Source organism: Python bivittatus, unplaced genomic scaffold (assembly GCF_059951505.1).
Source record: "Python bivittatus isolate LINGU-HERP-01145 unplaced genomic scaffold, Pbiv_v1 ctg000220_np1212, whole genome shotgun sequence".
Classification (NCBI taxonomy): Eukaryota; Metazoa; Chordata; class Lepidosauria; order Squamata; family Pythonidae; genus Python; species Python bivittatus.
In genome coordinates this window covers 7,830,706-7,858,647 of record NW_028277048.1, presented here as the reverse complement: position 1 = coordinate 7,858,647, position 27,942 = coordinate 7,830,706, and the positions used below count along the sequence as shown (strand labels likewise).

The 27,942-nt window shown below is 42.8% G+C and overlaps 2 protein-coding genes across 2 annotated transcripts in view; one reads left to right on the top strand and one right to left on the bottom strand.

The window, feature by feature from the left end:
• Positions 1 to 1,922: 1,922 nt before the first annotated feature.
• ABCD1 (ATP binding cassette subfamily D member 1) lies at positions 1,923 to 23,201 on the bottom strand. The gene is made up of 10 exons (XM_007420473.4): positions 21,905 to 23,201; positions 19,082 to 19,262; positions 16,406 to 16,548; positions 13,886 to 14,054; positions 10,887 to 10,981; positions 9,423 to 9,568; positions 8,790 to 8,935; positions 8,494 to 8,578; positions 7,708 to 7,833; positions 1,923 to 5,274 (listed from the first exon to the last, which is right to left on the bottom strand). Exons 1-10 carry the CDS (start codon positions 22,832 to 22,834, stop codon positions 5,076 to 5,078), a joined length of 2,220 nt encoding a protein of 739 aa, XP_007420535.1. The 5' UTR covers positions 22,835 to 23,201; the 3' UTR covers positions 1,923 to 5,075.
• Positions 23,202 to 26,763: 3,562 nt separating this feature from the next.
• BCAP31 (B cell receptor associated protein 31) overlaps positions 26,764 to 27,942 on the top strand; it is a 41,735-nt gene continuing 40,556 nt past the window's right edge. The window contains exon 1 of the mRNA XM_007420475.3: positions 26,764 to 26,902. The gene's annotated coding sequence lies outside the window, so the exon portion shown is untranslated. The remainder of the gene's footprint in view (positions 26,903 to 27,942) is intronic.

Sequence of the window (27,942 nt, the reverse complement as noted above, 5' to 3'; positions counted from 1 at the left end):
CAGTATGTAATGATCACACTTATAAGAAGAAATCAAAGAACCCAAAGGAAGGATGTACACAGAACCCTGAGGACTACTGACTGAGGAAGAGAAGGGTTTGGGAAACAGAACCATTGCACACCACAAAAAAGTGTGGTGAGATAAGTAGAACCAAAACCACTGAAATGTGGTACTGGTGACACCAATGGAACTTAGATGGGACAATAATTTTTGACAGTGCAAATGCAGCCAATAGATCTAGTAACAACAGCACTACAGGTAAATGCTTCACCTTGGCCACCAGCAGACTCTTGATAACATAAGCCAAACGGACTTTGCACAGTGTCAGAAACAAAACAAAAACAAAGCTGATACAACCTGATAAATAGTATAAAGACAAAGTAAAAATTAGGGTAACTCTGTATTAGCTGCAGTATAAAGATAAAACAGTTTAAACACTGAAAAAAATTACTCAAATACAAAAAATAAGCATCCAAATAAAAGATACTCCAAAAAAATCCAGAGAGCTAAATTGCTTGCAGTTCATGAAGGAAACATTAACCTGTTACCAGAGGTTCTGTTCTCTTATCTGAAGGTGGTAGTAGAACATAATGTGAAGGACGTAATCTTTTTTTTCAAAATATCTGAAAGAAACCTTGACCTGGGTAGGCCAGACACATTTGGAATGCTTCCTCAGTGGCCTCAACTCTTCTACTTATCTTTTGCTAACAGTAGTTACTCTTGAGTAATTTTTCTATAGCATTTAAATTGCTATAGGAATGGACAACAATACTGAAGGATTAAGGTTTTTCTTTCCCAGCAAAGGATGAAAAAAGGTGTGTTTCTGGAATCTGGAAGCTGTTGCTGGAAAAATAAGAGTTTACAAAAGGAAAAGTGATCAGAGGGACCAGTGGTATGGGGGGTGAGGGTTCTGAAATTATTTTGGCACTCATTTCTTCTATTATGGAAGAAAAAGGAAATTCTAGTGTGTCATGTTATTGGCTACCCCACCTCTATAGAAGGTAAGAGCCTCCCAGAGTTTCTTTACCAGGATTGATTGAAAAAGGATAGGATGTGGTTACAGAAATCTCAGCAACTGATTCTTTTCCCCTTTAGAATTCACATTACCTGATTCCTATGAAGGAGACCTTCTCAGTCTCTTACTTGTGGCTCCTGGAGGAACTGATAACAAGGCCATTCTCCTAATTGATAAAGGAGGAATGTCCAGCTGATTAGAACAGAAATCTCTCTCTGGTTCTAAACATACCATTACACAATGCAGTATCATTTAAATTACCCAAGTGCTAAAGTTGTAACTTGGACCTTTTCAGTTGTGAATATAAAATAATTATCAAATTCATTAGGGGTAAGTGAGGCAAAACATTCCTTAACAGCAGGATGGGATGGTGGAACTAGAAGTGATTGAAAAGTGCCCCAAATCTGCCTGGAGGACTTGGCTTTATAGATAGATGTTTTGTTAATCATGTTTTGCCTGTTCCAGGTAGATAAAGTAATTAGAAAGGGCTTGTTGGAACAATTTCCTCTGGGAGTCCATGGCCCAGAGGGCGAGATCTGGAAGGCCTCAGGAGCTTGTGGCCTCCATGGCAACCATAGTAAGAGTTCACCTTTATGTTTACACTGTAGTGATAAGAGCAAATGGTCCACATTGGTTGTGTCCACAGATTCTTGCCTGGTGGCTCTGTTCAGAGCATCCAGGTCCTTTTCAGGGAGAGGTGGGTGGGATAAATCCCTGCAGACCCAATGGATGATTTTATCTTGCTCATAGCTACTCTAAGTTGGACTTTAGAGGGGAAAACCCCTTTTGGTGAGTGAGGCAGGGTCATGTGTTATAACAATCTGGGATTCTTTCAAACTTTTGGAGCCTGAGACTTTCTGATTCTCATTTCTGACATCTGCTAATGCACTCAGAATCACACAGACAATTGTTTGTGTTCTATTGTATTTATTAACATCATCTGAGTAAACCTGGCTTTGCCAGCATAAAAGGCACTGTAAGGACAGGAGAAAGACTGGGGTGGGTAGTCCTGCCTGTACAAAACCACCAAGGAAGTCTTTGTTGCATAGTTTGTATGATTTTGACATCAGAACTAATAGATGGGAATAGCTACGTGCTGCAGTGAGAATCTTATGTTTGACACATACTCAATCTCGATGGCACACTCTTTGGCTTTTGCTGTTTTCTCTTCCCCTCCCCATAAGCAATAAAACTGCTTTGCTTGCTTTCGTCCTGGAGGAGTAGATAGCAGGTACTAGGCTCAAAAAATAGCTTATAATAGATCTAAGAATGCAATTTGAAAATATTTTACAAAACACAGACACACAGCAATTAAATAAAACTAGCCACTTACACAATACAGTAGAGGAGAGGGGGAAAAAAGTTGAACTTTCTTCATCAAGTATCTCAGCATCTGCAACCTCCCTCCAATATCCAAGCTGCTCTTATGTGCTGACAGGCTTCACACATCATTCTAAAACTCCATTTTAAACCATGTTTTGTTGATTAAGATAGCTGGATGGATTCATGCCAAGGTGAGAACCATATTTTACAAATCACAACGGCTATGTTTACATATTGCACTACATCACAAACCAACCCATCCCATTTGGCTTAGTGCAATCTGTGAACCCAGTGACAGGATTACAGATCTGTTCTAGATGGAACAGGGCAAGGCTTTTACTCTAGGGGGCTTGGCGCAGACTGAAGCCTCCCTGTAAATGCTTTGGACCTTACTGGTTAGACTGGGACAGCTAAGCTGGATGGGTTGATGGCTGGAAAATATAGCAATGGGGTCATAAGCAATGAAGCTCCCTCACTGGCACAAGTTCTTGTGGGACTAAAGGACATGCCAGAGAACAGCAGATCTGAAGTGTTAGAGTCTCTCTTTTGGTTTGCAGGAAGCAGCAGCTGTGGGAATGTAACTTTCTCATTTCTACAAAGAAGCAGAGCTGAGAGGTTACATCTGCTCATGCAGCTGAATGTGGCAAAGTGAGCAGTATTACTTCAAACTACAGGCATGGAGGGTGGAGATAGGAACTGGGCTTTTGAGTGACCACAGAAATCCAACATTTCAGCAAGTGGCATATGTGGGAGAAAAGGTTCTTCTTCAAGCTTTCTTCCTGTTGTGCTGCTCTTTGTTTTGTTTAATTATGAGGGAGGGGTGAGGGAGTATTTTTAAGAATATAGCAGATTGCAAAAATCTAACCTTGTCCAGTTTTTTCCCCCCACAAAGTGCCTCATTATTCTGCACATGCAGATTCAACCAAGTGTGCATACCGGGGGAGGATGTTGTGAGTGGGATCAGAGTGACTTGAAATTATGGAAAACAAAGGAATTGCCAAGTGTTGGACGGGCCAAGACAGGCTGCAGGGTTGATATCAAATTTAATGGAGTTGCTAGTAAAAGGAAGCTTGATGGGCCTTGGAGCTAACACTAATAATAGTGTGCTGGCCTGTTATTTCATAGGGAGAAAATTGATATCAGTACTTTAACCCATGACAGCAGGGACCCCCACCACCTTCATGGCTCAGATTTTTTGAGGGGGGGGGAGAGGCAGACCAACACTGGTATAACAGTAGTGGAAGGTAACAATCTAATTTAGATCTTATAAAAGGGAACCCAGCTACTCTTTTCCTATCTAGTCCCTCTCCAAGTCCTATCAGCTAAAGTGGCAGGATAAAATAAGATGCACACAGCAACTAAGACAGGAGCTACCATGCTCTTTCCTCAGTCAAGACAGGCTGTGAGCTTATTCCAATGAAAATAAATTGGCAGAGCTCTATTGTTTGTATATAAATATGTCTTTATATACTCTGCTTCAGGCAAGGGACTAAATGAATTGGGAACACAACCCACATAGCCTCTTATGGACTACAGGAAATGAGAAAGTTGGACAAGTTTAAATCAAACAAGTACTTACAATAGAAATGTTTCTAAGAAAATTCTGCTACAGTCTCTCTAGGTAATTTCAACTTGACTGTCCCAATTCCAGTGGCAAGTGATGTTGAAGTACTGGAAATGCAGCTCCCTAAATAAAGGGTCATTTCCTCCCAAGCCTTCTCCATATCATAAGCCATGTAGACAAAGCCTTGGGAGTGGCTTGATAGTTTAAGCTGCGCTATGGTTCTGCAAGATGTCAAAATCAAAGTAAAGCTCAAACGGTGGCTTTCTAAACTTCCCACTTCAGGAAGACTTTCCCATGACATCTACTGAGCATCCTCTGAATGCAGTGGTGAGATCCCAGAGGATGTGCTGTTGGCAACACAGTTTGAATCGTCAATAAGGGCCCCAAGTGCTGAACCATGGCGCCAGCTGAGCATACGCAGAAGACCGGTCCTGTGGATATGGGCCCTTCCTAGGCAGCTTGCCCTGTGTTACAAACAGCTCCTTAGTGAGAAGATGGATAAGTGCCTAAAGAACATGTGCATTTCATAGAACATAACCAACCCAGCGGAATGTGAATTTCTTCACTTGCTGTTTTGCCCCAGTGCTGTTTAAAGGAGAAGACGTCCCTCATTTTGGGCACCAGAAATCTGCCCATGGAGTCAAATTGCAGCCTAGCTGTGGGGGCCAGAAGGGAAGAGGTTGGCAAGAGCTCCTTTCACAGCTTTCCCTCATATTACACATGCGGGAGTTGTGTGAAGAAAAGCTGTGACTGGTTTGGCTGAAGTTTCTGTGTTGGTGAGGTGGTAGCAGCTGAGAAGTTACCCCAAAAAGTCCATGGGTACAGAGAACTGAGACTGGCAGTGGGGCAACGCAATTCCCACTAGTGAGGAACTTGTACTATCAGGGGATATTGAGGCACCACGTGTGTGGGGAGTGGAAGGGCTGGCTACAGAGATAGTCGGCAGTGTGGGGCAACCCCTCTCTTCCTCCAGCCCTAAACTGAAGCAGAAGAGTAAGTTAACGGGTGCCAGAAATATGTAATGGCCCCAGCAGGGGGCCCTCAACGGCTTCTTGGATGGCTGGGACAAAAACTGGCCATATCGTGCAGCTCCTGAGGTGAGAGTGTAGCAATCAGGGTCCTTCTCATCAAGCTAGCGGGGAAGGGAGGTTGGAAGGCAACCAAATCAAAGATCTATCCCATTGCAGAGGGTGCATCTTCACCCAAGATTTGACAGAGTTCACTGAGACGTTGCTGCATTTCAGGGACTCCAGCCAGCTGCTGCTCCAGACGCTGCTTCTCCTCCCGTAGGGAGAGACGGGCGGCAGGATCCAGCTTCTCAAACCGCCAGCCACCCTCCCCATCAAACTGGAGGAGATGGGTATGGTATTTCCTGAAAATAAGGATGGAGGCTATTGAGAGACTATTCCAGGATACAGCTTCAGCATTCAGCCTGCCATCTTTCTCCTTGCTCAAGGTCAACCTCGCCCACACTGGCTCTGCTACTGTTCCTCATTCCTCTAGACAAATGTCCCATGTGTGGGTGGGGTTGGCATCCCTCTCTGTTTTAGGGGAGGAATTTTTCCACTAAGCTGTCCCCTGGGGGAGTCAGAAACAAAACCACTCTGTCTCCAGGGATGAGACCATGGTACCTTTGCCCACACAATTTCCTGCTGAGGACATGACTCCCTGCTTGGGAGAGCAGCCAGGGACTGGAGGACATGACAGAAAGAGAGAGAAGTGGAGGAAGGAAAGGAAGTATAATTGGGGGCTGGTGGGGAGAGGAAGGATGAGGCTTGGAAAGTGGACTGGCTTGAGGCTTGCCAGATTCAATACATAGTTCCCCTGTCCCTTTTTATAGCATGAACCTTTCCTGACACAAAACTTCTGTTCTTAAAGGCCCAGGATCACTGGGGAAGAAGGTCCTAGGAAAAAGTTCCTTTCCTATCTCTGCTTTAGGAAAGAGGAACCAGATAGGCAATCTGTTCCATAAGGGCTGCTCCTGGACACCAAGGTAATGGCAAATTCTGTCTCCAAGCTCCTAGGCCTGCCCATCTGGGATATTTGTGGGTATGAGTAGGTAAGAACTTAGTAAAAAGAGATTTCTACAGCAGTAGAAGAAAAGAAAGAATTCGCAGTCAGGGGAAGCATTGAGTTGGGACGGGCTTCTTGGAGGAATCAGATGCCTGCCCTTGGTGCTATCATGGAGGGTTACCAGGCATATATATCCCAGGGATAAGCAGAAGCAAAAGTAATAACATGTGAATTCTTTTGGATATGTAATGCCTTCCCTTTGTTACTTAGTCAAATCAATCACACACAAAACACCACTAGGTGAGGTGTATTCTCAGGCAGGAATATATGGCTGGATCTCTGGGGAAGGACTCAGGAAGAATTCTCCTAATTTCTTTGCTTTCCCAACAGCTTTGCATGAAGACAAAGGGCTCAGAGGATTCTACAGGGGATGCTGAGCAACAGATAAAAAAATGAGACTGGGTCTGCACGTCATGCTAAGGCATACGTCATTGCTTGGTTTTGTCTCAGCATGCTATGCGAATCTGGTCATTGTGGTTTGTAAACCTTGATTTACAGCTAAGAAACCTGCGGCTCTCCAGATGTTGCTGCATTACACCTCCTTGCAATCATGGAGTTATAGTTTACTGATTTTAAAATGTCACAAGTTCTTACTCCTGATATATGGCTTAGCATGAAATATGAACTCATCCAATTATGGATCATTTGAAAAATTGCGGTGTAATACAAACAACGGCCTAAGAGGATGTGTAAACCCAGGCTCTAACATACTGTATAGCTGGGTCCATTCATTACAACCATGGCTTGTTTATTCATGCTTTACTAAAAACCACAACTGACTGGGTTTGAACAATAAATCATAATTTGAAAACTAAATTAACTTGGTTTACACAATATATTAATCCAAAAGCAAACAAATTACAGGTAGTCCTTGTTTAGGGACCACAATTGGGACCAGCAACTCAGTTGTTAAGTGAAGCAGCCGCTAAGTGAAACCACAACTGTGCTTATGATCTTACTTCAATTTTCCTTTGCTTTACAGACCTGCAAAGATCATAAATGCAAGGATTGGTTGTAAAGTTACTTTTTCATCACTGTTGTAACTGTGGTTGCTAAACAAGGTAGTCGCTAAATGAGGACTACCTGTAATATCACTGAAACAGAATGCTATTTCTCATGGATTAAATAGACATGAACATTTTTATTACAATATAGCTTGGTTCACAGATCATACTAAGCCATAATCATATCTTACAAATCACAATGAGTGGGTTCGTACAGCACAAACATATGAGCCACATGATGGCTTTACATGTTGTCTGAATCCAATCACTAAGTTTCAATTAATTTGTTAGTAAGAATGACTGTGTCAAACCCAAAGCAGTTTCATGAATATCCACTATTTATAAGCAGTTGTTAGTGTCTGTACCTCCTACATTTCATTTAACCTCTTAATTTAGTACTGTTCTCTCCCCCAAATTTTGATTATACTTCTACTCCTTTTACAATATAATTCTCTCTGTATTACCCCGATGAAATGGAATGTAATTCATAGAAACTTGATGCTACAGTAAATGTAAAATAACAAAGAATCTTGTGATACCTTAGAGATTAATAACACAAGAGACTTTGTTGTTTTGGAGGACCTAATCAGGGACTCCTGGGAATCCAGTACATGTGGTAATATATGTATAACAAATATCTATTCATATAAAAACAAAAACAAACATCTTTAAGCAAGGAAGGGAAGGTATAAAGCATCATAATATCCTGGGCAGAGAACAAGACATACCACAATGAAGGTCGGTGTGTGATGGAGAGCAGTGCTATTCCTGCATCCTTTGCTGCTTGGAAGATCTTGCCTTCTACATCAATACTGACGGCACTGGTGCATTCATCCAGGAGAGCGTACTTTGGCCTGGGGCAAGGAAGTGAGGGCCCAAGTCAGCAATTCCAAATGACTGTTTAGCTAGTCTAGCACACCATCTGCCACTCCTATACTGTGCTTCCCTCTTCCTTCCCTTTATTCTTGTCCCTTGCAGCATCAGGACCATCTCTTTCTAGTGGAATTAGTTATCCAGTAACCTCTTAATGTGAGGGGAAGGAAGCAGAGACCTGGAAATATAAAGACCTGCCCAATGGAACAGTCTTGTTCTTTGGCAGGCTTGTCTGCTTTCCAAACACTAGTTAAGTTGAAATTATTTCAAAGTCAATTCAGGAAATAAGGGAAGTGGCCACTTTTGGCTTGGATTACACTATTATCATTATTATTATGGTCATTGCTATTTAGAGTTTTATTTTATTTGATTTTTATGTCTATATTGTTAAGTACTGGGAATCTTCTGTGATTACGATGGCATATGAGTTTGATCAAGTCAAGCAATACATTTGAAATTGATCCTGACCAGTTCTCCCCAACCCACATTCTTTTCGAAGCTCTTTGTGTGACTCTGATTTCATCCAGCATCCAGTTTTTGTTTTGCTGTTTTCTCCTAGGAGTGGTGTGAAGTACCCACCAATCTCAGAAAGAACATACCTTCCCATATCATGGGCAGAAAATGCAATTCTAGGCACTAACCTGTGATAGAACATCCGGGCCATCCCCATTCGCTGCTTCTCGCCACCTGAAAGCACATCCTTCCAGTCGCTGACTGCTTCCCAACCTGATCCCAGCAATAAATAAATATAGAAGAGGTTCTACTGTTATTTGTTCTGTGTGTCCAGTTTTTCCACCTCCCCTGCTTCCCTGTCTGCTGCATGTAAAGCAAAGACAAGAGAAGTCACAGAATACATTTCCCTACCCTGCTGCCTTCAGTAAGAGAAATAAAGGTGTTTGCTTGCCACCTTCTCCATCTATGCCACAGAGGCACCCACCTCCTTCACGTTGCACAATGTAGTTGAGGTTGACGATGTCCAGGATCCGTTCCAGGTCAGAATCGGTGTGTCCTTTCCGTCTCATGTCCTTGAATGTGTCTGGATAAATCACCTGGTCTCTCAGGGTGCCCACAGACATGTATGGTCTACAGTGAAATGCCAAGTAAACAAATCACACTAATTGGCATTTGAAGAGCAGCTGCAACTGTTCAGAGTTAGGGTTTTGATAGCCCTTTAAAGGAGGCTGCATCGCCATATCAGTTGAGCAAGGTGAGAGGATGACAGAAACCGAGCGCAACCTTCCTCAGCTTGGTGGCCTTCAGCTGTGTTCCCATCACCACCAGCCAGCATGTGCAATAGCCATCCTGGGATGATGAAAACTGATATTTAATTAAGCTGGAAAGCCCCAGAATGCTGCAGTTTGCTTTCTCTGATATGAAACCACATCAGTTTGCTTTCTCTGATATGAAAAAAAGATCAGAGCCTTGGGGCAACTAGGATACAGATCTTTGGAATCCACATCTTCCTGTTCTTATTCCACTCCTCATACTGTGTACTCAGAACTCAATGCAAGAGGGCCAGCCTCTCTTTTGGTTTGCCCACAATTCCCCACCCTCCCCTGCAATACTGTACCTCTGCGGAATGTAGAACATTCGATGAGGAGGTGGCTTGTAGAGGGTGCCATCATAAGTTGGCCAAAGCCCCCCCAGGATCCGGAAGAGTGAGCTCTTCCCACATCCATTCGGCCCAGTGATCAGTAGGTGCATGCCCTCATCTACCTGCAAGGGGGAAGCACAGAGCAAATAACAATAATAATAATAGAATGACTGTGGAAAAAGAAAGCAAAGATAGTACCAATAGTAATAGGTGCCTTGGGTGCAATTCCAAAACGTCTGGAGCACCACTCCAATTGGTATTGATAAAATCACCATCAGTCAATCGCAAAAGGCAGCTTTACTTGGAACAGCTTACATCCTGCGACAATACCTTTAATATTATTAAACAACATCTGCCTATCCCAGGTCCTTCGGAAGGACTTGATAGGTGGACAAAAATGCCAATCTAAACATCTGGCTGACTGTGCGACCAACCGTAATAATAATAATGGTCTCTTCCCACCTCTTCTAATATTTTGGCAGCTTTAATTATTTCTCAGGATCCATGCTCCCCCCTCCCCCAATATCCAAGAACATATACAACAGAAATTTGTATTTGCCCAGCCAACTGACTTTACCCCTTTGGAGCTCTAATAGCAATTTCTAAGACCTATTAGCTCACTACCTCTCATCTTAATCTGGTCTCAAGCTCCTGTTGAATTCCCAGCCTTTTTGCAAAATCATAAAGACCAGAAGGTACTTATCAATTCCCCCAACACACACATGATCCCTCAACACATAAGTCATCCTACCTGACCCTGAAACAGGTGAGAGTCCCCAGCCCTTCCCTTTCTATACTCCACTGCTGCTGCTAAGGATCTCCTGTTCTCTGAATTCCAGACAACAAAATGCCTGCAGTTCCCTCCCAACACTCTCTCTATCTCCTTTCCATGCTATGACTTTGCCCAGGATATACAGAGACAATGATCAGCAAAGCACATGCAGAGTTAACATGCTTGCCAACGGGACTGTCAACTGACCATGAAAGAAAAAGGGTCTTGATCTGCTCTTGTGCCTTTGATCACAAGCTGATTTACAGACTTCCGAGGGGGAAGTGTCTTAGCACTGCCACCTCCTAATTCCTGAATATCAGGAGCCTATTAAAAGAACATACAGTATACAGGCCCTCTATATAGGGCCAGGTCAAAAGTTGCCATTCTTACTTAATGAGAGTAATCTTAAATTGTTTCCCACATTGTTGCAGTTACAGGTCAGAGAATGTAACATCTCACTTTCATCAGTGCTTCAGTGCTGCTACCCCAGTCCCAGTCTTCCTATTGCTCACTCAGACCATCTACCTGTGGGCTCCAGATGTCACCAAATTACAACTCCCAGATTCTCTCTCCATTAGTCATGCTAGTTCAGGCTGTTTAGAGTTGTAGTTCATCAGGATCTAGAAAGCCAGTTTGCCCACCCCTATACTAATGCTTTGACCACTTACTCGGATATTGAGGCTGGTGACTACCACGTCCCCAGTGGGAGTGATAATAGGGATGTTTTCACAGATAATCCCATGATCAACATCAATCACGTGTCCTGTAAGCAGGAAAGAATGGGTCAGGAGGGAGATGGGAGAGAAGAAAAGACTGAGCCTTATATTCACAGTGAAGGAAGCATTTCATTGCAAGAAATGCTGACCCTCTCAGCAGAAAGAGGCAGATTTAACCCTTTGTCAATTCTTTCTCTAACTCTATGACTCATTTCAAACAGGTGGAACCTGAACCAATCTTCCTGGGTCAACAGACACAATCTGAATTTTTACAGCACGTTGTGGGCACGTTCATAAAATGGCTGCTATGGAGGCTTGAGAGTTTACTAAGTGGCTACCATAGTGAAAATAGCCTAACATAGTTTTTCATACAGTGAACTGGTAATGTTGTTCCCCAATCTTTATTTCTAATCCCTCTTTGCAGGAAATTTCTTACAACCCCAGCTTATTTTTGTCTATTTTTCCCTGTGGCCATCTGACAATTTTTATTTTCTAAAAATGCTTTTTAAAATTAGTGTGGGATCCAGAAATGTCCTTATAAATAAAATTGGCAATCGAATCTGGTGCTTTGCTGCATACTGTTTCCTATTTATTTATTTTAAAAGTATCTTAAAAAATTAAATTGGAGTGTGATAATAGGCCTCAATACTTGGCACACTGCCTATCAGATATAGCGTGGCATATCTGAATTGAGCCTAGCAAACAGCTATCCAATAACATAGTAAGATATAATCCTCCCTCCTTTCCTCCCAAATAAATGAAAAGGGCAGATCCTTAAAACATTTGACAAGGATCAGGGAAAGCGTGCAGGTATGATATCATCTTGTTTGTACAACCACATTGAATATTATAGAAATCACCTCTCAGGACATACAGATAGGAGGGGAAAAAAGGCTGTGAAGATGTATCTGAATGAGTTAGATGGTAATGCCAGCTGCAACCTTAGTCAGGAAATGACTAAAGTTTCCTTTGAACAGGGCTGGGCTGCCTTGGATAGCCTTGTCCTTCTAGTGGCAAGCAAAACTAGCACCAATGACATAAGAGGAAATCCTGCAAAACAGATTATGAATTTTATACCCTTCAAATATGTTGAATTTGCATAATTTACACAGAGGCATGGAATTAAGCTTAATTTGGAGTAGGCTGGAGAGTATGTCTCTCCTCATTTCTAATTTTTTGTTTTGCACAGACTGTAGAGAAAGGCACTTGTTAAGTCAAATAATTTGGCTGATCGACCCAAGACAATTCTGACAATTTGGTAGCAAGGCCTAGTAAACCCAGGTCTGAGCTTTATTATCTCATTTTAGGTATGACGACATGACTGGATGCCCTTCTACAGCCATCAGAATGTAAGGGCAAAACATTCCAGCCTTTTCTTGGCTTTTTTTAAATTATGGAAACCATTTTGTTGATGGATTTTAAGTTTCTGTTGACCTAAAACAAAATATAAAATAAATAAAGCATTAGAAACTAATTCCTATATATGTTGTATTAAAAAACAAGAGGAATAATGGTAAAAAACAAATATGTACTGTTTTTTAAAGTGCAGGGAATGCTTTTGGAATTAAATCATTTTATGAGGAACTGCAGTTTAAAGTATTTGGCAGACTACTGACAACTAGGTTTAGGTCCCCAGGAGAACATTTGGGACTAGGATATGACCAGCCCAAGTTCTCCTCCAATCTCAGCCGACATCAGTGAAGGACAGGGAAAACTGGGAAGGATCCACTGCAGTCTTCACTAAGTTGGTGCCCTGTTTTGTGGTTCTAGGTAGCTAAGCTAGACTACAACATCCATTGCTCCCATACAGCATGGCCAGAGATGTTTGGAAAGAGAGTTCCACATATCTGGAGAGAGCGAGATTAAGAAAGATTATTTGACTGTTTCACAGGTCTTAAGTTATATAGATATCTCCTGATTCCACCAACTGCCCTTGGAGTAAAAAATAGACTGTCTGAATTTGTGCTTGGCCTGCAGCCAGCCTAAAATTCAGGAAATGTGAGGGCACCAAAAAAGTAGGGGAAAGTTTACCTGATTCTTTTAAGACAATTTAGAATTTAGTGCGGGTACAGAAAAGCATCAGGCTACAAGTTTGTTTTATATATTACGCTAAGCCACAGTTTATTTAACCAGTTTACTGAATAAACCAAAACTGGTTAGGTTCATACAATGGTCATAACCATGGCTTCCAAACCACAACGGTGGGGTTCATGTAATATACCAAGCCAATATCAAACAAACAACATTTTTGGCTCATTGTGATGTGTGAGACTAGCCAGCATCTCTCATCTCTGTTGCTGAAGCCTTTTCTTCCCCTTATAGAGGCTACTGGGAGGAAGAGCAACAAAACCACCTCCTCTGAGGCTGAAGGTATCTTCTAGGCCTTCTGGAGCACCCCAATTCCATCACAAGTGGCCACTATGGGAATAGAAAATTATTAAGAGTGGGTGTGTTTCCTTTTCCTCTCCTATTTGTTTTCCTTCTGTGTCACATACAGTATTTTTAGACTGAAAGCCTGAGGGCAGGGATTGACTGTTTCTATTCTTACGTAAGCTTCTTTGGGAGCCATTCAGGCTAAAGAGCAAGGTATAAATGTTTCTAGCAAGTCCACAGACTGAGCTTGTGCTTGTTTACTTAGAAGACATCTACTTTCCAGATGTCTGGAAGCTACCTAGAACCACAAAACAGGACTGGCAGCCATATACCTTCTTTCATCAATAAACAAAATACTTAATTAAACTTACTCCTGAGTGTCCAAGGCTACAGTCTTAATTTGATCATTGTCAGTTTCTGATACTAAGTCTTTATGTACAGTAGCAGGATGCATCTTGTAGTTACAAAGCCAGCTGCAAGGATAGGTAGATAGGTGGTGATATGGTGGCGGTTATAAAGCCAGCAGTGGGTGGGGTTATGCGTGCCACCTCAGCCATACACCTGCTGAAGAGTTTTACCTTGGATCTGGAGTGGCCCCTCTACACGCACACCATGTTTCATAACTGTCCCAGCCCGAGTCTGTCCCTCATCAAGCTCTCCTGGGCGTCGGAAATTGCAGCATTTCACATCCTCAAATACCTGGAACATCTCATATACACGAGCAGTGTACCCTGCTAGCTCAGTTGCCTGGAGGAGAAAGGAACAACTGCAATTCATTTACAGCTGGAATGCAAACTCAGATGTCACCTAATTAGACCTTTTGCCAGTGATTGTGGCAGTAGGCATTCTGGAGTTGTTTTCTCAAATGTGGGTCTTTTCATGATAGCCCAGAGTAACATGTTTCAAAGCATTTATCTAGCTCTTACTTTGCTGGAGCCATGTCTGGAATCATTCAGATCAGTATCTGCAAAAGGTATTCATAAGGTATAATCAAACTAATAATTAGGATTGGAGTAATCAGAAGAGAAATGGGTGTAACCAGTATCTCCTTAAACAAACATTTAAGTAGTGCATCAATTTTACTATTAGGGAACAGCAACTTATTCAACTAAGGCAACTACCATTCATTTAAATTATGTTCCTCTATTTAAAATGTTCAATGTGTCTCTGCCCCTTAGCAATAAAACTGAAAAACTTCATCCCTGAACATCTCAGCTTTTTATTTTTCTTGTTCCATTTCTAAGCTTTATGGATACAAAGGCAATTTTGATGCCAAATTCTTCTGGGGACCTGGGAGTATACTATAGAAACCCAATGTGCTGGTTATGGTTTCAGACGTAGAGTTCAAGTCCAATTCACCTATGCAGCTCACTGATTAGTTTGGGCCAGTCTGTCTCTCTCTCTGAGTCCAGCCTATCTCACACAGTAGCTTTTGTGAGGTGAAATTAGGAAAGATCCTCATGTAAACTAATTTGAGCATGCAGAGGAGAGGGATATAAATGCAATCGATCGATCGATCAGTCAATCAAACAGAGCAGGAACGGGGTAATTCAGTATGCGTTACAAAACAAGAAGAAATAAGGCCAAGAATGAATGGGTATTGAATGAATATGGACTGAATGCAAACATGAGTGACCTATATGAAGGAAGTATTTTGAGATGATTTGGTCATACAGTTAGAATGAATGAGGATCAAACTGCAAAGCAAATATATGAGGAAGAATGAATGTGGCAAAAGTGAAAGAGAAGAAAGTTATGGTTGGATGGAGTTGTTGAGAAACAGAGGCCAGAAATTTAAAGAAAAGGCAATGTATGAAGCAGTGCATGGACCTAATGGACGGAAGGAAGAATGATTTGCAAGAATAGGAAGATCGTTTATAAATCCCAATTATTAAGTCTATGCAACATGCTAAGCCAAATTAAAGAAGCTGTATTATTTTTTACCGTGATGTAGAAAACCAATCTTGCTGTCTGCATAGGACCCATAGAAGGCATTATATAGAAAGGTGTTTCAAAACACATATAAATTAATTTCAAAAGTATTTAACTGAAGATTGTCCAAACTGAGGAACTCTAGGACTTGTAGAGCTGTGGTAGGGCAAAGAACTCGAGGGAGGATTATTATTAATTTTTTATCCTGCTTTTTAAAATATATTTTGGCCAGCTCAAGGCAGTGAACATATCTAATACCCCCGTGAGGTGGGTTGGGCTGAGAGAGTGACTGACTCAAAGCCACCCAGCCAGCTTTCCTGCCTAAGCGAGGCCTAGAACACACACTCTCCTGGTTCCTAGACCAGCACTTTCACCACTACACCAATATGAGTCTCCTGGTTATCATATTCATTTGTGAAATTAAATTTCTTTTATAAAACAAGAATGATCACATCACAGCTGTTTTGAAAGGAGGTAAAATAGGGGTCACATCAATAGGACTGATGAAGCCTGAGAGATGGCTTGAGTTTGCATATCACTAAGTCGCGATGATGTCTATGGGCTTTGGTGCTAGCATAATGTATGAACATGGCCAATGTTGACCTGGTCATTAGATCTGGACTGAAAATCCAGATGACCACTAGATGGTAGCAAAGAAAGATTTCTGTATCTCTTTGCTGTCACCTAATGACCATCTAGATTTTTGCAACCTGATCTGATAGTCGTAGAGAAGATAGGAAAGATCTACCCGGATCCTGTGAATGTCTACTCAGAAATAAATACTATTGAATTAAATGGGACTTATTCTGAAGAGAGGCACGTAAAGGATAGTAGGATTCAATGTGTTTGTCTAGATGGTAACAGATGAAAACCAACCTTATGAAATATTACCAGCACAAGGTCAACGGTCATGGGTGTGGCTCCTGGAAACTACTAAAAATCCCCAATCTAGGATATTAAGAAGCAACTGATAGCTGATACAACGCCTTTCTGCTCTCAGAACTTGCAAGACCGAAGCCCTGCCTGGATGTGGGTCATGCTTTACAGAGTATATGACTTTTAGAATTGTATCTCAGGAGATGATAAAGACACAGAGGCTTATTTACATCCTTCATCTGAGGCTCAAACTGACCGAGTTCTTCCCCAGGCAATTGAAACATCTGTACCTCTTTGTAGGAAGAGATGACCCTCTCTGTGGCATCAGCTGCTGCAGTCAACAGACTCCGTGCTGTGGTAAAAGCTTCAGTCCTCAGGCTTATCCATTCCTTCTCCTCCATCTCCAATGCAGCTTGTTTCACTGCCTCTGAATCTGGCGGAATAAAATTGGGACAAGGAGGGAAAGCTGGAACAGTTAACTTAATTTCTCAGCTGACTTCTACTGTCCACAAATCCCATTTTCCTACTAGGAATCACTTTCCTTGAAACTCTAATTTGAGGGAGTTTGTTCATGCTGCAGTCTGGCACCTGTTGAAAATACCAGCATGAGAACACTCCTGTGATCTGGTCAGAACAGAAAAGGCATTCTTCCACAAAATTATTAATCAAATAAATCTCCAAATATTGCTTTAAAATGTTCTGTACTAAAGCTTCACGAGGAAGACAGCTATTCATCCTTTAGGTTTCTCTTAATCCCAAAAAGATCTGTGGCATTAGATTTAAACACTCAGTGGAAGCTGCAGATGAACTACTTTTGATTCTACTGGGTTTGTTTCATGGGATTCAAAACCACAGAAGGGAGCAAAATCTCTATACGCTGAAAAATTAAATGCAAAGAAAGGCTTTAGTCTAATCATCTTCCTGACATATATTTGGGACAACTAGCAGATGAAAAAATGTTAACATGAAGTTAATGCACTATCTCCATGAAGAAGTACAGTATATGTATGGAACAGATAAGCTGACTGATCAGGGTGTTATCACTGATTAATTTCATAATCAGAGCCAGTTAAGGTGTTGGACTAGGAATGGGGAAACCTGAATTCTAGTCTAGCTTTAGGCATGAAAGCCAACTGGATGACTTTGGGCCAATCACTCTCTCTCAGCCCTAGGAAGAAGGCAATGGCAAACCATTTCCAAAAATGTTGCCAAAAAACTGCCAGGACTTATCCAAGTAGTTGCCAAGAGTCAAGACTGACTTGAAAGCATAAATAAATAAATATTTATCATAAATCACACACAATGTGAATCTACTGAATCATAACTTCCACCTCATGGATTCAATCTCATTAAGTGCTCCTTGTGGTACAAACTTTGCTGATCCGCATATTTTCTAACAGCACCAAAGAGAGCTCCACACATCAAAACATCATCTACTCCCCATCCCACAACAAAGGAGGGAAAGCTGTGTCTCTGCTTTGCCTCTTCCCAAATCCATCCTCTTTCCTAAAGCTAGGGCAAGCATTTCTGTCCAGATCAAAGTTTCAGATTTGATTTCCAGTTTCTGTCCAGATCACATTTGATCAGATTGCCAACTCATTGGATGTGCACAGTACTCAATCACATTCTAGTCTCGCATTATGTGCAAGCTTCACCTGTGGGGTTAGTTTTAGTTAGCGTATTGTGCCAATCCCAAAAATGGGCTTAGTAATGATGCTTCAGTTAACCATGGGTAAATGTATTTGTACAAACCACTATAGGGAACCAACATCAGGGGAATAATGATTTTAGGCTTTTAATGGAATACCAAGGTATTTGGGAACCTTCTGCAACCTGGAGAACCAGCTGATGGGGGAGAGCTTGACCTCCCTCATCAGCTTGTTTTCCATCCTGCCCCCCGCCCCCGGAAAGTACCCATTCCTGCTTTTCCCTTGTAACCCTCTTGCTCCTTTACAATGGCTACCCAATCATGGCTACAAAATTAAGCAAAGAGCTACAGAAAACAGAAAGCAGAAGTCTCTGCTGCAATGTAGTGATCATCTGGAGTCTTGCAGCCCAGATCTTGTAGTCTTACTTCTTCTTTCCCGCCTGTCAAATTGGGGTTCTGTGCAAGTGCTTATTGTGGAACAGCACAGAGAACAAGGTTACGAGTGAAAACAAGCAGGCATAGGAAGGATTAAATAGGCTCCCAAACCGTCCCTGCCAAGTATTTCATCCAACCTTGAAAATATTGTGGTATTTCAAGACTTCAGTGCTCAGACTGCTTTTGCTCTGAGGTGTTGAGCAATAAAACCACTTGTTGTTACTGTTCTCTCTCCCACCTGTTCAGTTTTCTACTCCCATAACTGCATCTTTCTCTGCTTGGTTGCATTTTCCTGTGACCATTTCCATACTAGTGATTCTAGAGATCTGGAACTGAAGGGGAAAAGCTGAATTGGAGTATGTGTGTAAGTGTACATAGAGCAATCCCTTTAACCAACTATGTCTTTACTTGCATGCAGCTGTTGTTCTGCAATCACAGGAAAAAAATATGTTAGCTTTAAGGAGGTACTGACAGATGCTACATAGGCACTCATGCACACTTTGAATCTATATCTTTACATAGCCCCAGCAATTTATAGTGCATTAAGGCATCACCCAGCCATTGCCATCAGTAATTATTATGATATATAGACTCAGGAGTGATTGGATGACACTATTAATCACTAGTGTGGAAACAGACTGTATGAGACTTGTAGACCCAGAGCCAGTGAGAAGCTGCCCCAGGCTATTCTGCCCTCACTAAGCCTTCAAGTGAGCTAGCAACTGGTGTTTCAGCCTTCATCTTGAAAACATCCTTAATGATTCCATATTGATCCTCTCCCAGCCCCTGCCTGTTATCATGTGAGCTTTAATGCCCATTTTGTTATTTTAGACCATGTTGCTCCCGAAGAGCAGCAGCTTTTGCTTCTTTCTCCCATCCTCACCTGTCTCAGAGTAGCCAGTAGCAGTGATGATTGGCACAGCCACCATGACCAGCCCAGCAGCACTCCACACATACTTCATGAGGAACTGTTCCAGCATCACATACCAGAGTCTCTCCAGGAGCAGCACATTGATTTGGGAGGCCAGCTCATGATAACAATGCCGCAGAAGGGACAGCTCCACCTGAAAAGAGCATCAGGAGGAAACAAGGTGATTTGAGGTTTAAACCACAAAGATAAAGGCCCCTCCATATAGCTCTTATTTCAACAACTGCCCACAACTGTAAATGTATCAAAGGCAAACTGATGCGATCCTGAGTCTATAAACTATAAAAACTATAAAAAGCACCAGTCTATTGAAGGAGACATCTGTTCTCACAGGCTGGGTTCACACATCATATTAAGCCAAAACCCAAAAAAAATCATGATGTATGAATCTAACCATAGTGGTTTGCAATCAGGATTTATGACTTAGAGTGTTGTACAGACCTAGGTAATTGTGGTTTATTCAATAAACCAAAATGAAATATACCGTGAGTTAGTATAATATGCAAACTAGTTTGCAGGGCAAATACATCCGAAACTCAGAGATTCCCCAATGAAGAATCTGGTTTGTTATGTGATGAGAAGTTACAGCCAAATTATTTCCCCCACTAGCTTCAATGCCTTTCACAGCATATTTGTATACGAGAATCAGCAAGTGAACTTTTACTTTATCTCTATGCCAAGAAAAAAAAATCACCTGTTAAAGCTTTGAACAGCAGCCTGTCTTTAAAGAAGTTGGAACAAGGTATGTTTTAAAAAGAAGTAGCAACTTTAATCATTCCTTTGTTGTCCATCTTATAGAAATACTATGGGTTAATTCCAACTTGCATCTCAATGCAATTATGTGATTACAGTCTTTAATATCTTAGTTATAATTCTCAGTGAACTCAAATACAGCAGAATAGAGCTGCTTACATTTTAAGTAGCCCTTCTCCTTTCATCTTAAAGTAAGTTTATAAGCAGGAAAGTTTTGTTTTGAAGGGTGGTTTAAAAGTTTTTTAAACAGTAATAAAAAAGTAAATATTGCTACTTCTATGCCAAGGAAAGAAGTACTATGTATGGATTTCTGTCCAGCTAAGCTACTGTGAAAGGAACAGGGATGGGTAAAAAAAGAAATAGGTATGCTGTGAGTCATCAGCGGTAAGTGATATATCCCAATGAATGAACTGCACCAGACTGTCCCTCTCACTCTGCAGAAGGGTTAAATAATAAGGCAAAAGAAGGTGTAAACAGAAGAAAATTAAAGAGAAGGATAAGAATTCTAACCTTTAGTTGCTCGACAGCATAATTCTAAAAATCTTCACTTGAAACTACGTTCAGTGGAACTCTCCCCATTCCAATTTTAGTTAAGAATTCAAGACTGCAGCCTTGTCCATTCTTATATATGAATTAGAGAAGAAATGAAAATGGAAATTTTCTTATCTTCTCTAATATTTATCTTATCTCAGCTGTCCAAACAGGCCTTATTAAGCTCTCACTGGCACAAAGGAGACAGCCTGAACTACATCACACTTTGGATCTGAACTCCATGAATCCTAATACAGTTTGACTGGCATTTTCTGATCCACAATGAGCATAGCATGAATGAACAATAAAGCTAGTTCTGTGGTGTGTGTGTGTACATCCACTCTGAATTATGGTCCTTATATTCAAATAGGTAATACAAGCTGCAAAGACTAGCTGAAAAGTCACAAATGACTGGGATAAATGCATGCCCCTAAGAAACCTCTGAACTTCAATATGCCCCCTACAGAATCCAGCAGCTGACACAGTGCAGACTTCTATCATATAACAAATGTTATTACTCGTATGCCTAATGCTAGTCATGAGATATTGTTGATCCCCTGCTTGAAAAAGCAACTACTGCACTTTGACACTTCTTTTTATTTGAGATGAACCTTGAAAGGGACAGGCAGCACTTGGCCCCATTTGTTTGTGATTTCTGTGATTATGTGACCCTTGATTTTGAAAGAAAGTTACCACAGGGAGAGTTGTTTGGCCTTGGAACATGCCTTGCACAGCTGCATTAGTACTGAAGGGCAGGGAACCATTAGGGTATATGAAAGATGTGACTGTTGGTATCAAATTCTCTTTCCCTGTGGTAAAACATCCTTTCTTTCTCCATCCTCTAAGAACAGGGGTTTTGATTCACACCTGTATCCCTTGTGGTATTTCCCATTTCTCTATCTGGGGATAAGAAATTCCCCTCATCATGCACAGACACCCCCACACATTTGCTGCCCTTCAGTTCGCTCCTCTGCCTGGCAATGCAGGAAACTTAAAAAGACAAGCCAGTGCCAAACTTAAAAGGCCCTGGGGCTACTTTGACTGTTCATGCAGGAATCAAGTAGGATCAACAGAAACTAAGAAAGATTTTTACAAGACTTTGGGCAACAAGGACAGATTATAGATTATAATCAGGGTCAGGGCCCCAGCTGTGCCTCAGGACAAATTCAAGGAGACAACAAAGGAAGGAAGTAAACAAGGGTGCTGGTCTAAGTCCCAGCATATTATCCTGTTTGGGGACAGCTTCACTTCACCTAAGGCAGAATTGAACTGAGTTAGCTGCCACCCTTTCATTGTAGTTCTACAGGAGAAAATGGGAAAATTACTAATACAAAGAATAAAAATAAAATATCTTTCTTCTACTTTTCTAGTTATACTGTATTATAATTCCCCATTCAGAACCAGAAGAGTCCTGATATCCCATAGACTTCCCGTCTAAAAATTAAATCTTATTTTTCTACTGAAGAATCTTGGCATCCTGACTCCTCACTTTACCTTATGCCCCCCATAGAAGGCAATCTCTTCTGAATTGGCCACCACACGAGAATGCATGTAGCGCAGCTCTCCTTTCCGACGTGCTTCCTCAGCCACCAGTTGTCCAAACTTTGGTGAACAGGCGCGTAGCACCTTGGCAGTGATGCAGACTACCAAACCAGCAATGACTGAGGGCCAGGCGGTGTCAGCTCCCTTTGATCTAGCTGAACTGAGCAGAGTATAGGAAGTCACAATGAGATCGAGGACAGGCTTGGTCAAGTTTGAGTAGAGATGGGCCATGGAATTAGCGAAGGCCACCAAATCCTCTGTGAGCGACTGGTCTGGGTTGCGCAGCCGTCCATCCATGTTGCTGACCCGGTAGTAGGTCTGGCCCTCAAAGTAGAGCTGATAGGCATGGTCCACTAAGCGTCCACGGAAGGCCAGGCTCAGTTGTCCTTCCAGGTACCGAATGGCACTGTTAACAAAAGTAGCTGGGAGGGCAATGAGGAGCCACTGAAGAAGCTGCCACGTAAAGTCCCGTGGGTTCTTACGGACAATGCAGCGGGCCAATCGGCCATCCAGCTGGGCCACATAAACTGAGAGGAAGGTGCGGCTAGCGAGGGCAGCTGAATGCAAAGCCAAGAGTCCTGTCTGCCGGCACAGTGGCCCGGGGAACAACAATCTCAGGAGACGAAGGAGACGGAGAAAGAACACCTTGTTCACACCAGGTGGTGATGCGGTGGCCTCTTCGAGCGCCCTCCACTTGGCTGTTGATTCCCTGGGACTGGTGGTCCCTGAATTCACCTGGAGGTCTGAGGCAGCCCACTGTCTTCGTAGGATGGGGTACAACTTCCTAGCCCCATATGCTGCCACCAACAGTGCCACGGCTGCTCTTTTTGCAGTGATTCCTTGGCTCAGCCGTGTGGCCACCTTTGCTGTGGTGAGGGGCATAACGCCACTGGGTGGAGGCCCCGCCTCCTCTTCGGTTTCGACTTCTCCTTTTCCTCTTCCAGCTCGAAAGCTGCGTTCTCTGACTAACTATAGCAAGGCTGACTTGCCGCCCGGAGTCCGCTCCCATCCCACAATGCCCAACCCTCGGAATGACAAGAGGGGAGGGAACTGAAGAACGGCCATCCCTCAGATCATAGAGAGAGCCTCAGGGCTCTGTAGAGAGGACGAGAGAGAAAGGGACGTTTCTCCAGGTGGCCAGTAGAGGGCGAAGGCGGGAAGAGGTCTCCGAGGTTCTGCGTTCTGAGAAAAAGAAAGACGCGAAGGTTCGGAAACAGCCTTCTCCCCTGCCAGGGCGTTTCCGTCCCGCCCTTGCCATCCCACGTGACAAGAGCGGTTCAGTCCACTTCTCAAAAGCCGTGGACTTAAATGGGACGTATCTTCGAACAAATAAACGTGCCAGTAGATTTGTTTGCTTTGGAGTTGCTATGACTCATCCATTATCACAAGCGTTGGAACCAGCGTTTTTTCCCCCTCCTAATAACTGAAGCGGAGAACCACATGTTATCAGATGACTGTAGTTTTAATAACACGCCAATGGCTTTTTCAAGTCATTGGGTCGCGTGTATTAGTGGTCACGTAGATATAATACGCGTCTGTGCGAAAGAGAATTGCTTTTCTTGCTGGATCATGTGACAGTCTATCCCATCAAAACTAAGAGCACGCTGATCAAGCTGCGATAATGCTTCTTGTCTTTCCATTTCATCTCTACTGCTCTGCAAAAGTGAAGACATGCAATAATTATAAGCACAATACAAGCAGTTGCTGCCCAAAAACCCTTCCTACTGCTGCACCGAACTCACGTAGGGCTGTGCAGAAGGTAGAAGCTGTTGTCCCTAAACTGAGGTCCTAACAACCATACAGAAGGTGTAACTTCGTGAGAAATACAAGAAGGGATACAAAAAGCAAGCTAGTGTGGGAGGAACAGTTGTTGCTAATTGTGTGCTGGTGGCTGACTCAATTATCTGCAAGATACAACAGTGGAAAAGCTTCAGGAATTATTTGTGTAAATGAATTAGAGTTCAAAGCTGACATTAAAGAGATTAAAAATAGAATCTGCCCCGATTGTCATTACTGAAGGATCTGAGGAATAAACAGTCCACAAAAACTCATATGCGAGCTGCACTACTCTGAAGCCATCTCCTACATTTCACTACAATGCCCATGAGCAAAATCTGTTATTTCACAATCGACGGTGAAGCCTGGTATCTTAACGTTTGTGTCATTTACAACACAGCTGTTGGTGTTTTTCTTTCACATTGGCTCAAAAGGCAGAGATTTCTTAACTCTGTACTGTAAATGCATTTCACCAAGCAGTTGTTTCGATACCTAATAGGTTATTGTTATACATAGTAATCCTTACATAACCAAAAGCCAGAGGGCAAGACAGTTTTGAAACAAGAAACACAGATTTCCCAAGAAATCACAGCCAGATTAATATATAATAAATATTTATCTACGAGCACATACATGACTTGTTTTTTCCAGGTGTTTCTAAATTGAGTGGTATGCCAGGGATGATTACCCTGCTACTATTTGATGCTGCATCTTCTGAAAGCTAAGCGATTGTGTGGCCTGCAACTGGGAGATGCTGAGAGCATCTGCTGCACTCAAGCTGCAGCTACTGGAGCTGCTTTTACTTGTTAGATTTATATCCAACCTTTCTTGCAAGAGTTCAAGGCAGTGTACATAAGGTCCTTTTTTGCATGTCCCCCCACAAGGACACCCCTGCAAGGTAGGATGGGCTGAGAGAGAATGTCTGTCTGAAAGACACTCAGTGGCTGAGGGTGGACTACAACCAAGGTCTCCCTGGTTCTGGTCTGACACACTGAGCACTATATGGGCTTCCAGGAGGCAGTTTCCAAGCGTATGCCTACTGAAGGGCATTGTTTTGATACACAATTTTACACTCTCTCATAATGTGTGGGCATGCATGTGATAGTGCACTCTATCTTATTTACAAAGGATTAACTTGCTTTGTAAAGAGCACAGCATTTCTTTCCCCCACCTTATCTCTTTGTTGAATGCCTGATTGCCTTCTAAGAGAGCACAGCATCCCCCACCCCATTTCCTGAGAAGCAATTAGCCAGATGCCTGAAGCCATAAATTAGATCGGTACCAGGCAAAGAAGTTGCAACGAGAGAGGCCCTAAATTCCAAAGAAGTTAGGTATTTAAACTTAGATTCACCTCTTTAGGCCCACCTTTACTTTTCCCTGGGTCATCCCAAAATTCCCTTGTATGGATATGAGGGGATGTACTATCTGAAATATCTGAATATGCCTATAAAATCTTTGTTGCTTGCTTTGCAAGGTGTGGTTCTGGGCAACACTCCTTGAGCCATCCAGAAGGTTTCCTTGACCAATAAAACCTCTGTTAATTAAAAGCCTCATCTCAAGTCTTCTTATTTGGCTTTATTGAAACTTGGGAAATAAAAGGTGCCATACACTACAAATTGGTCATCTGCTATGATACCAATGAAAGAAAAAGAGGGCAGAGCATGGGATAGTACAGTCCATGTGTTATGCACTGGACAGAGAAGTGCCCATCTCTCCCCAAAGACACTTCTATCTAGTTCTTGTTAGAAAACTCCCACGTCCCCAAAAATATTTTTATTCAGGTGGAAAAGCCTGCCCGTTCCTTGGCTGCTGAGAGCTCCACAGGATTTTCCGAAGAAAACGTTACTGCGAAGGAGGCTGGAATTGTGAATCTGTTTCTGCCGAACGTCTGTGGAGCGCCGCCATCGGCTGCAAACAGGAACCTGAAGTCTCTTTCCTTCAGGCTCGCTCTAGCAACCCGGCCTCTATGTCAGCATTCTATTTGTAAATACTTTAATAAAGTAGATCTGCATAATCTAACTTCCGGTGCCAAATCGAAAGAGGCCACTGGCCATAATTGGTCAGAAAGCGATTTGGCCGTTAAAACGATAGCGTCCGTTTAACATTGGAGACACTTGTAAGGATCATAATGAGATCACAGGCGAAGTAATTCCCACCCCACTCCTCCGTATGGTGGAAATACAGACATACAAGGGATTGTTGTCCTATATGAATACAGTTGCTTCATTTTATTTCACTGCAGAAACCACAGAGATAGGAAAAACATATTACTGTATCATTCTTCCTAGCTCACTTCCAGTTCCACCTTAGGTACTGCCCTTTGTGGGTCAAGAGCGCAACAGAAAAACAGTTTGTGCCAAATCTGTTGGTTTTCTAGCGGTTGAGAGAAAAAAATGCAGAAGTTCAGGGCGTTAACTAAAACGAATGACTTTTACTCCATACCCTGTGCTGCAAAAGCCATGACTTGGTATTTATGCTCTGTGCAACTCCAATCTGATGTATGCGTGTGATGAGAACGGAGACGCTCAGATCCATTGTTGTTCTATTCAGATATAGTCGAACGCTGCTTTTGAATTGGCAATTCTATCAGTCATTTCTCTGAAAGCACCTTAAGTCAAACTGTATCTAAGAAAGGAAACGGGAACAATGAATGGAAGGAAATAAAGGAGGGTCCTAAACGAAAAATGATAGCGAGAAGGACCACCTTTCCGGAGCAAGAGGAAAATAGGGAAATTCCGCAGTCTGCTTAGGAAGGAGCAAAGTACCCCCACCTCCCCGCCAGCAGAGCCTCGCACGCTTGCAATTCCTCTAAACCCCAGGAAGCAGGACTATTAGCCGTGCTCGCTAGATATCATGGGAGCTGTAGTCCAACGCGCTTGTAGCACGGCTACTTCCTTTAGATCGCTCACCCCAAGCGGCGCCTCCCATGAAGCTTCCTCTCCCCCGGCTTTAATAGCCACGTTGGAAACTGCGACACGACCACGCCCGCGGCCCCGACGGAGCAACTTCCGCCTTCGTCCTCCCTCCCCCTTCTCGATTTAGAAAAGTTGCTCGCGATTGGGCGGAGGGAGCGTTCGGGCCACACCCAGCTAAGTGGGCGGGATTGCGGAGTGTGTCCTATTTCTGCGTGTGGCCGAGCGGTCAGCTGCGGGCGCTGATTTTGGGGCTTGGTTGGTATGTATGGGGTCCCTCCCGCCGAGCGGAGGAATAGGCCAGTAAGGCTGGTCATTTGGGAAGAAAGCAAAATTCTGTTAAAAAGAAGGCGCTCCCGCCCCCCTCTTTTTCTTTTGCAAGGCGCGTTGGCCCCTATATTTCGGAAGAATGGGGGGAGCCTTGGCGAGGCACCCCTGTTTTAAACCGCACATTTCTGTGGCGTCTTCCCGTAACACTCCTGAACGTAATTCGGTTTCACCTGTAATTTGCTTTCTCCACCTCCTTCCTTCGTCATAGAAGCAGGCTACCTTTTTTTTCTTTTTCCCGGGTGTAAATTCGAGGAGGGGGAAAGAACATTGCAAGGGGCCAGTAATATTGAGGAGGCTGCGTGAACGAGGATGGGCTTGTCTGCGAGAGGGAAGTGCAGTGGGGAGGCCTTGTGGAGTCTGAGCGTGTGCGTGCATGGGCGTATTTGCGAGGGAGTGTGTAACAGGCATAGGCCTGTTCTGCAGTGTTACAATCTCCTCCGTGCTCCAAAGAAATTCCAGAAGGTGGTGGTCTGACTTGTTCTCCTGGGTGTCAGCCGTGGAGCTCTTAGGAAAACGAACCCATCGTTGATATAATATAAAGCCTTAGCAAGGAAGTTGAATGAAATAGGTGCTTTCTTCATGTGCAATTCCTAATGTTTGCATATAGCTTTCCTCACTCTGTTGGGAAAGTCTGAGGTAGCACATAACTTTTAAGAGTTTGCTTCCTACTCTGGAGATGTGAGAGGAGGCTTTTATCTTGTCATCCTCTGTCTATGTTCTTTGAAATAGTATTTCTATGAAATTGATGAGAAATTTTGATGTTTTCCTTAAGAAAACAGGTGGGCAGCAGAGAAAGAACAGCATGCCTCTCAGCCTGGAGTGTATGCTGATTTAAATTTCTCTCCCCCCCCTTTTTTTTTTTGCACCAGATGTTTGAGTAAATGGAATTGTGCAGGTGTTGCAATGCTTCACCTGTCCCTGGCATTTATGCACTTTGTAATCTCCCTTTCTGCTTGCTCAGTTTGCAAAACT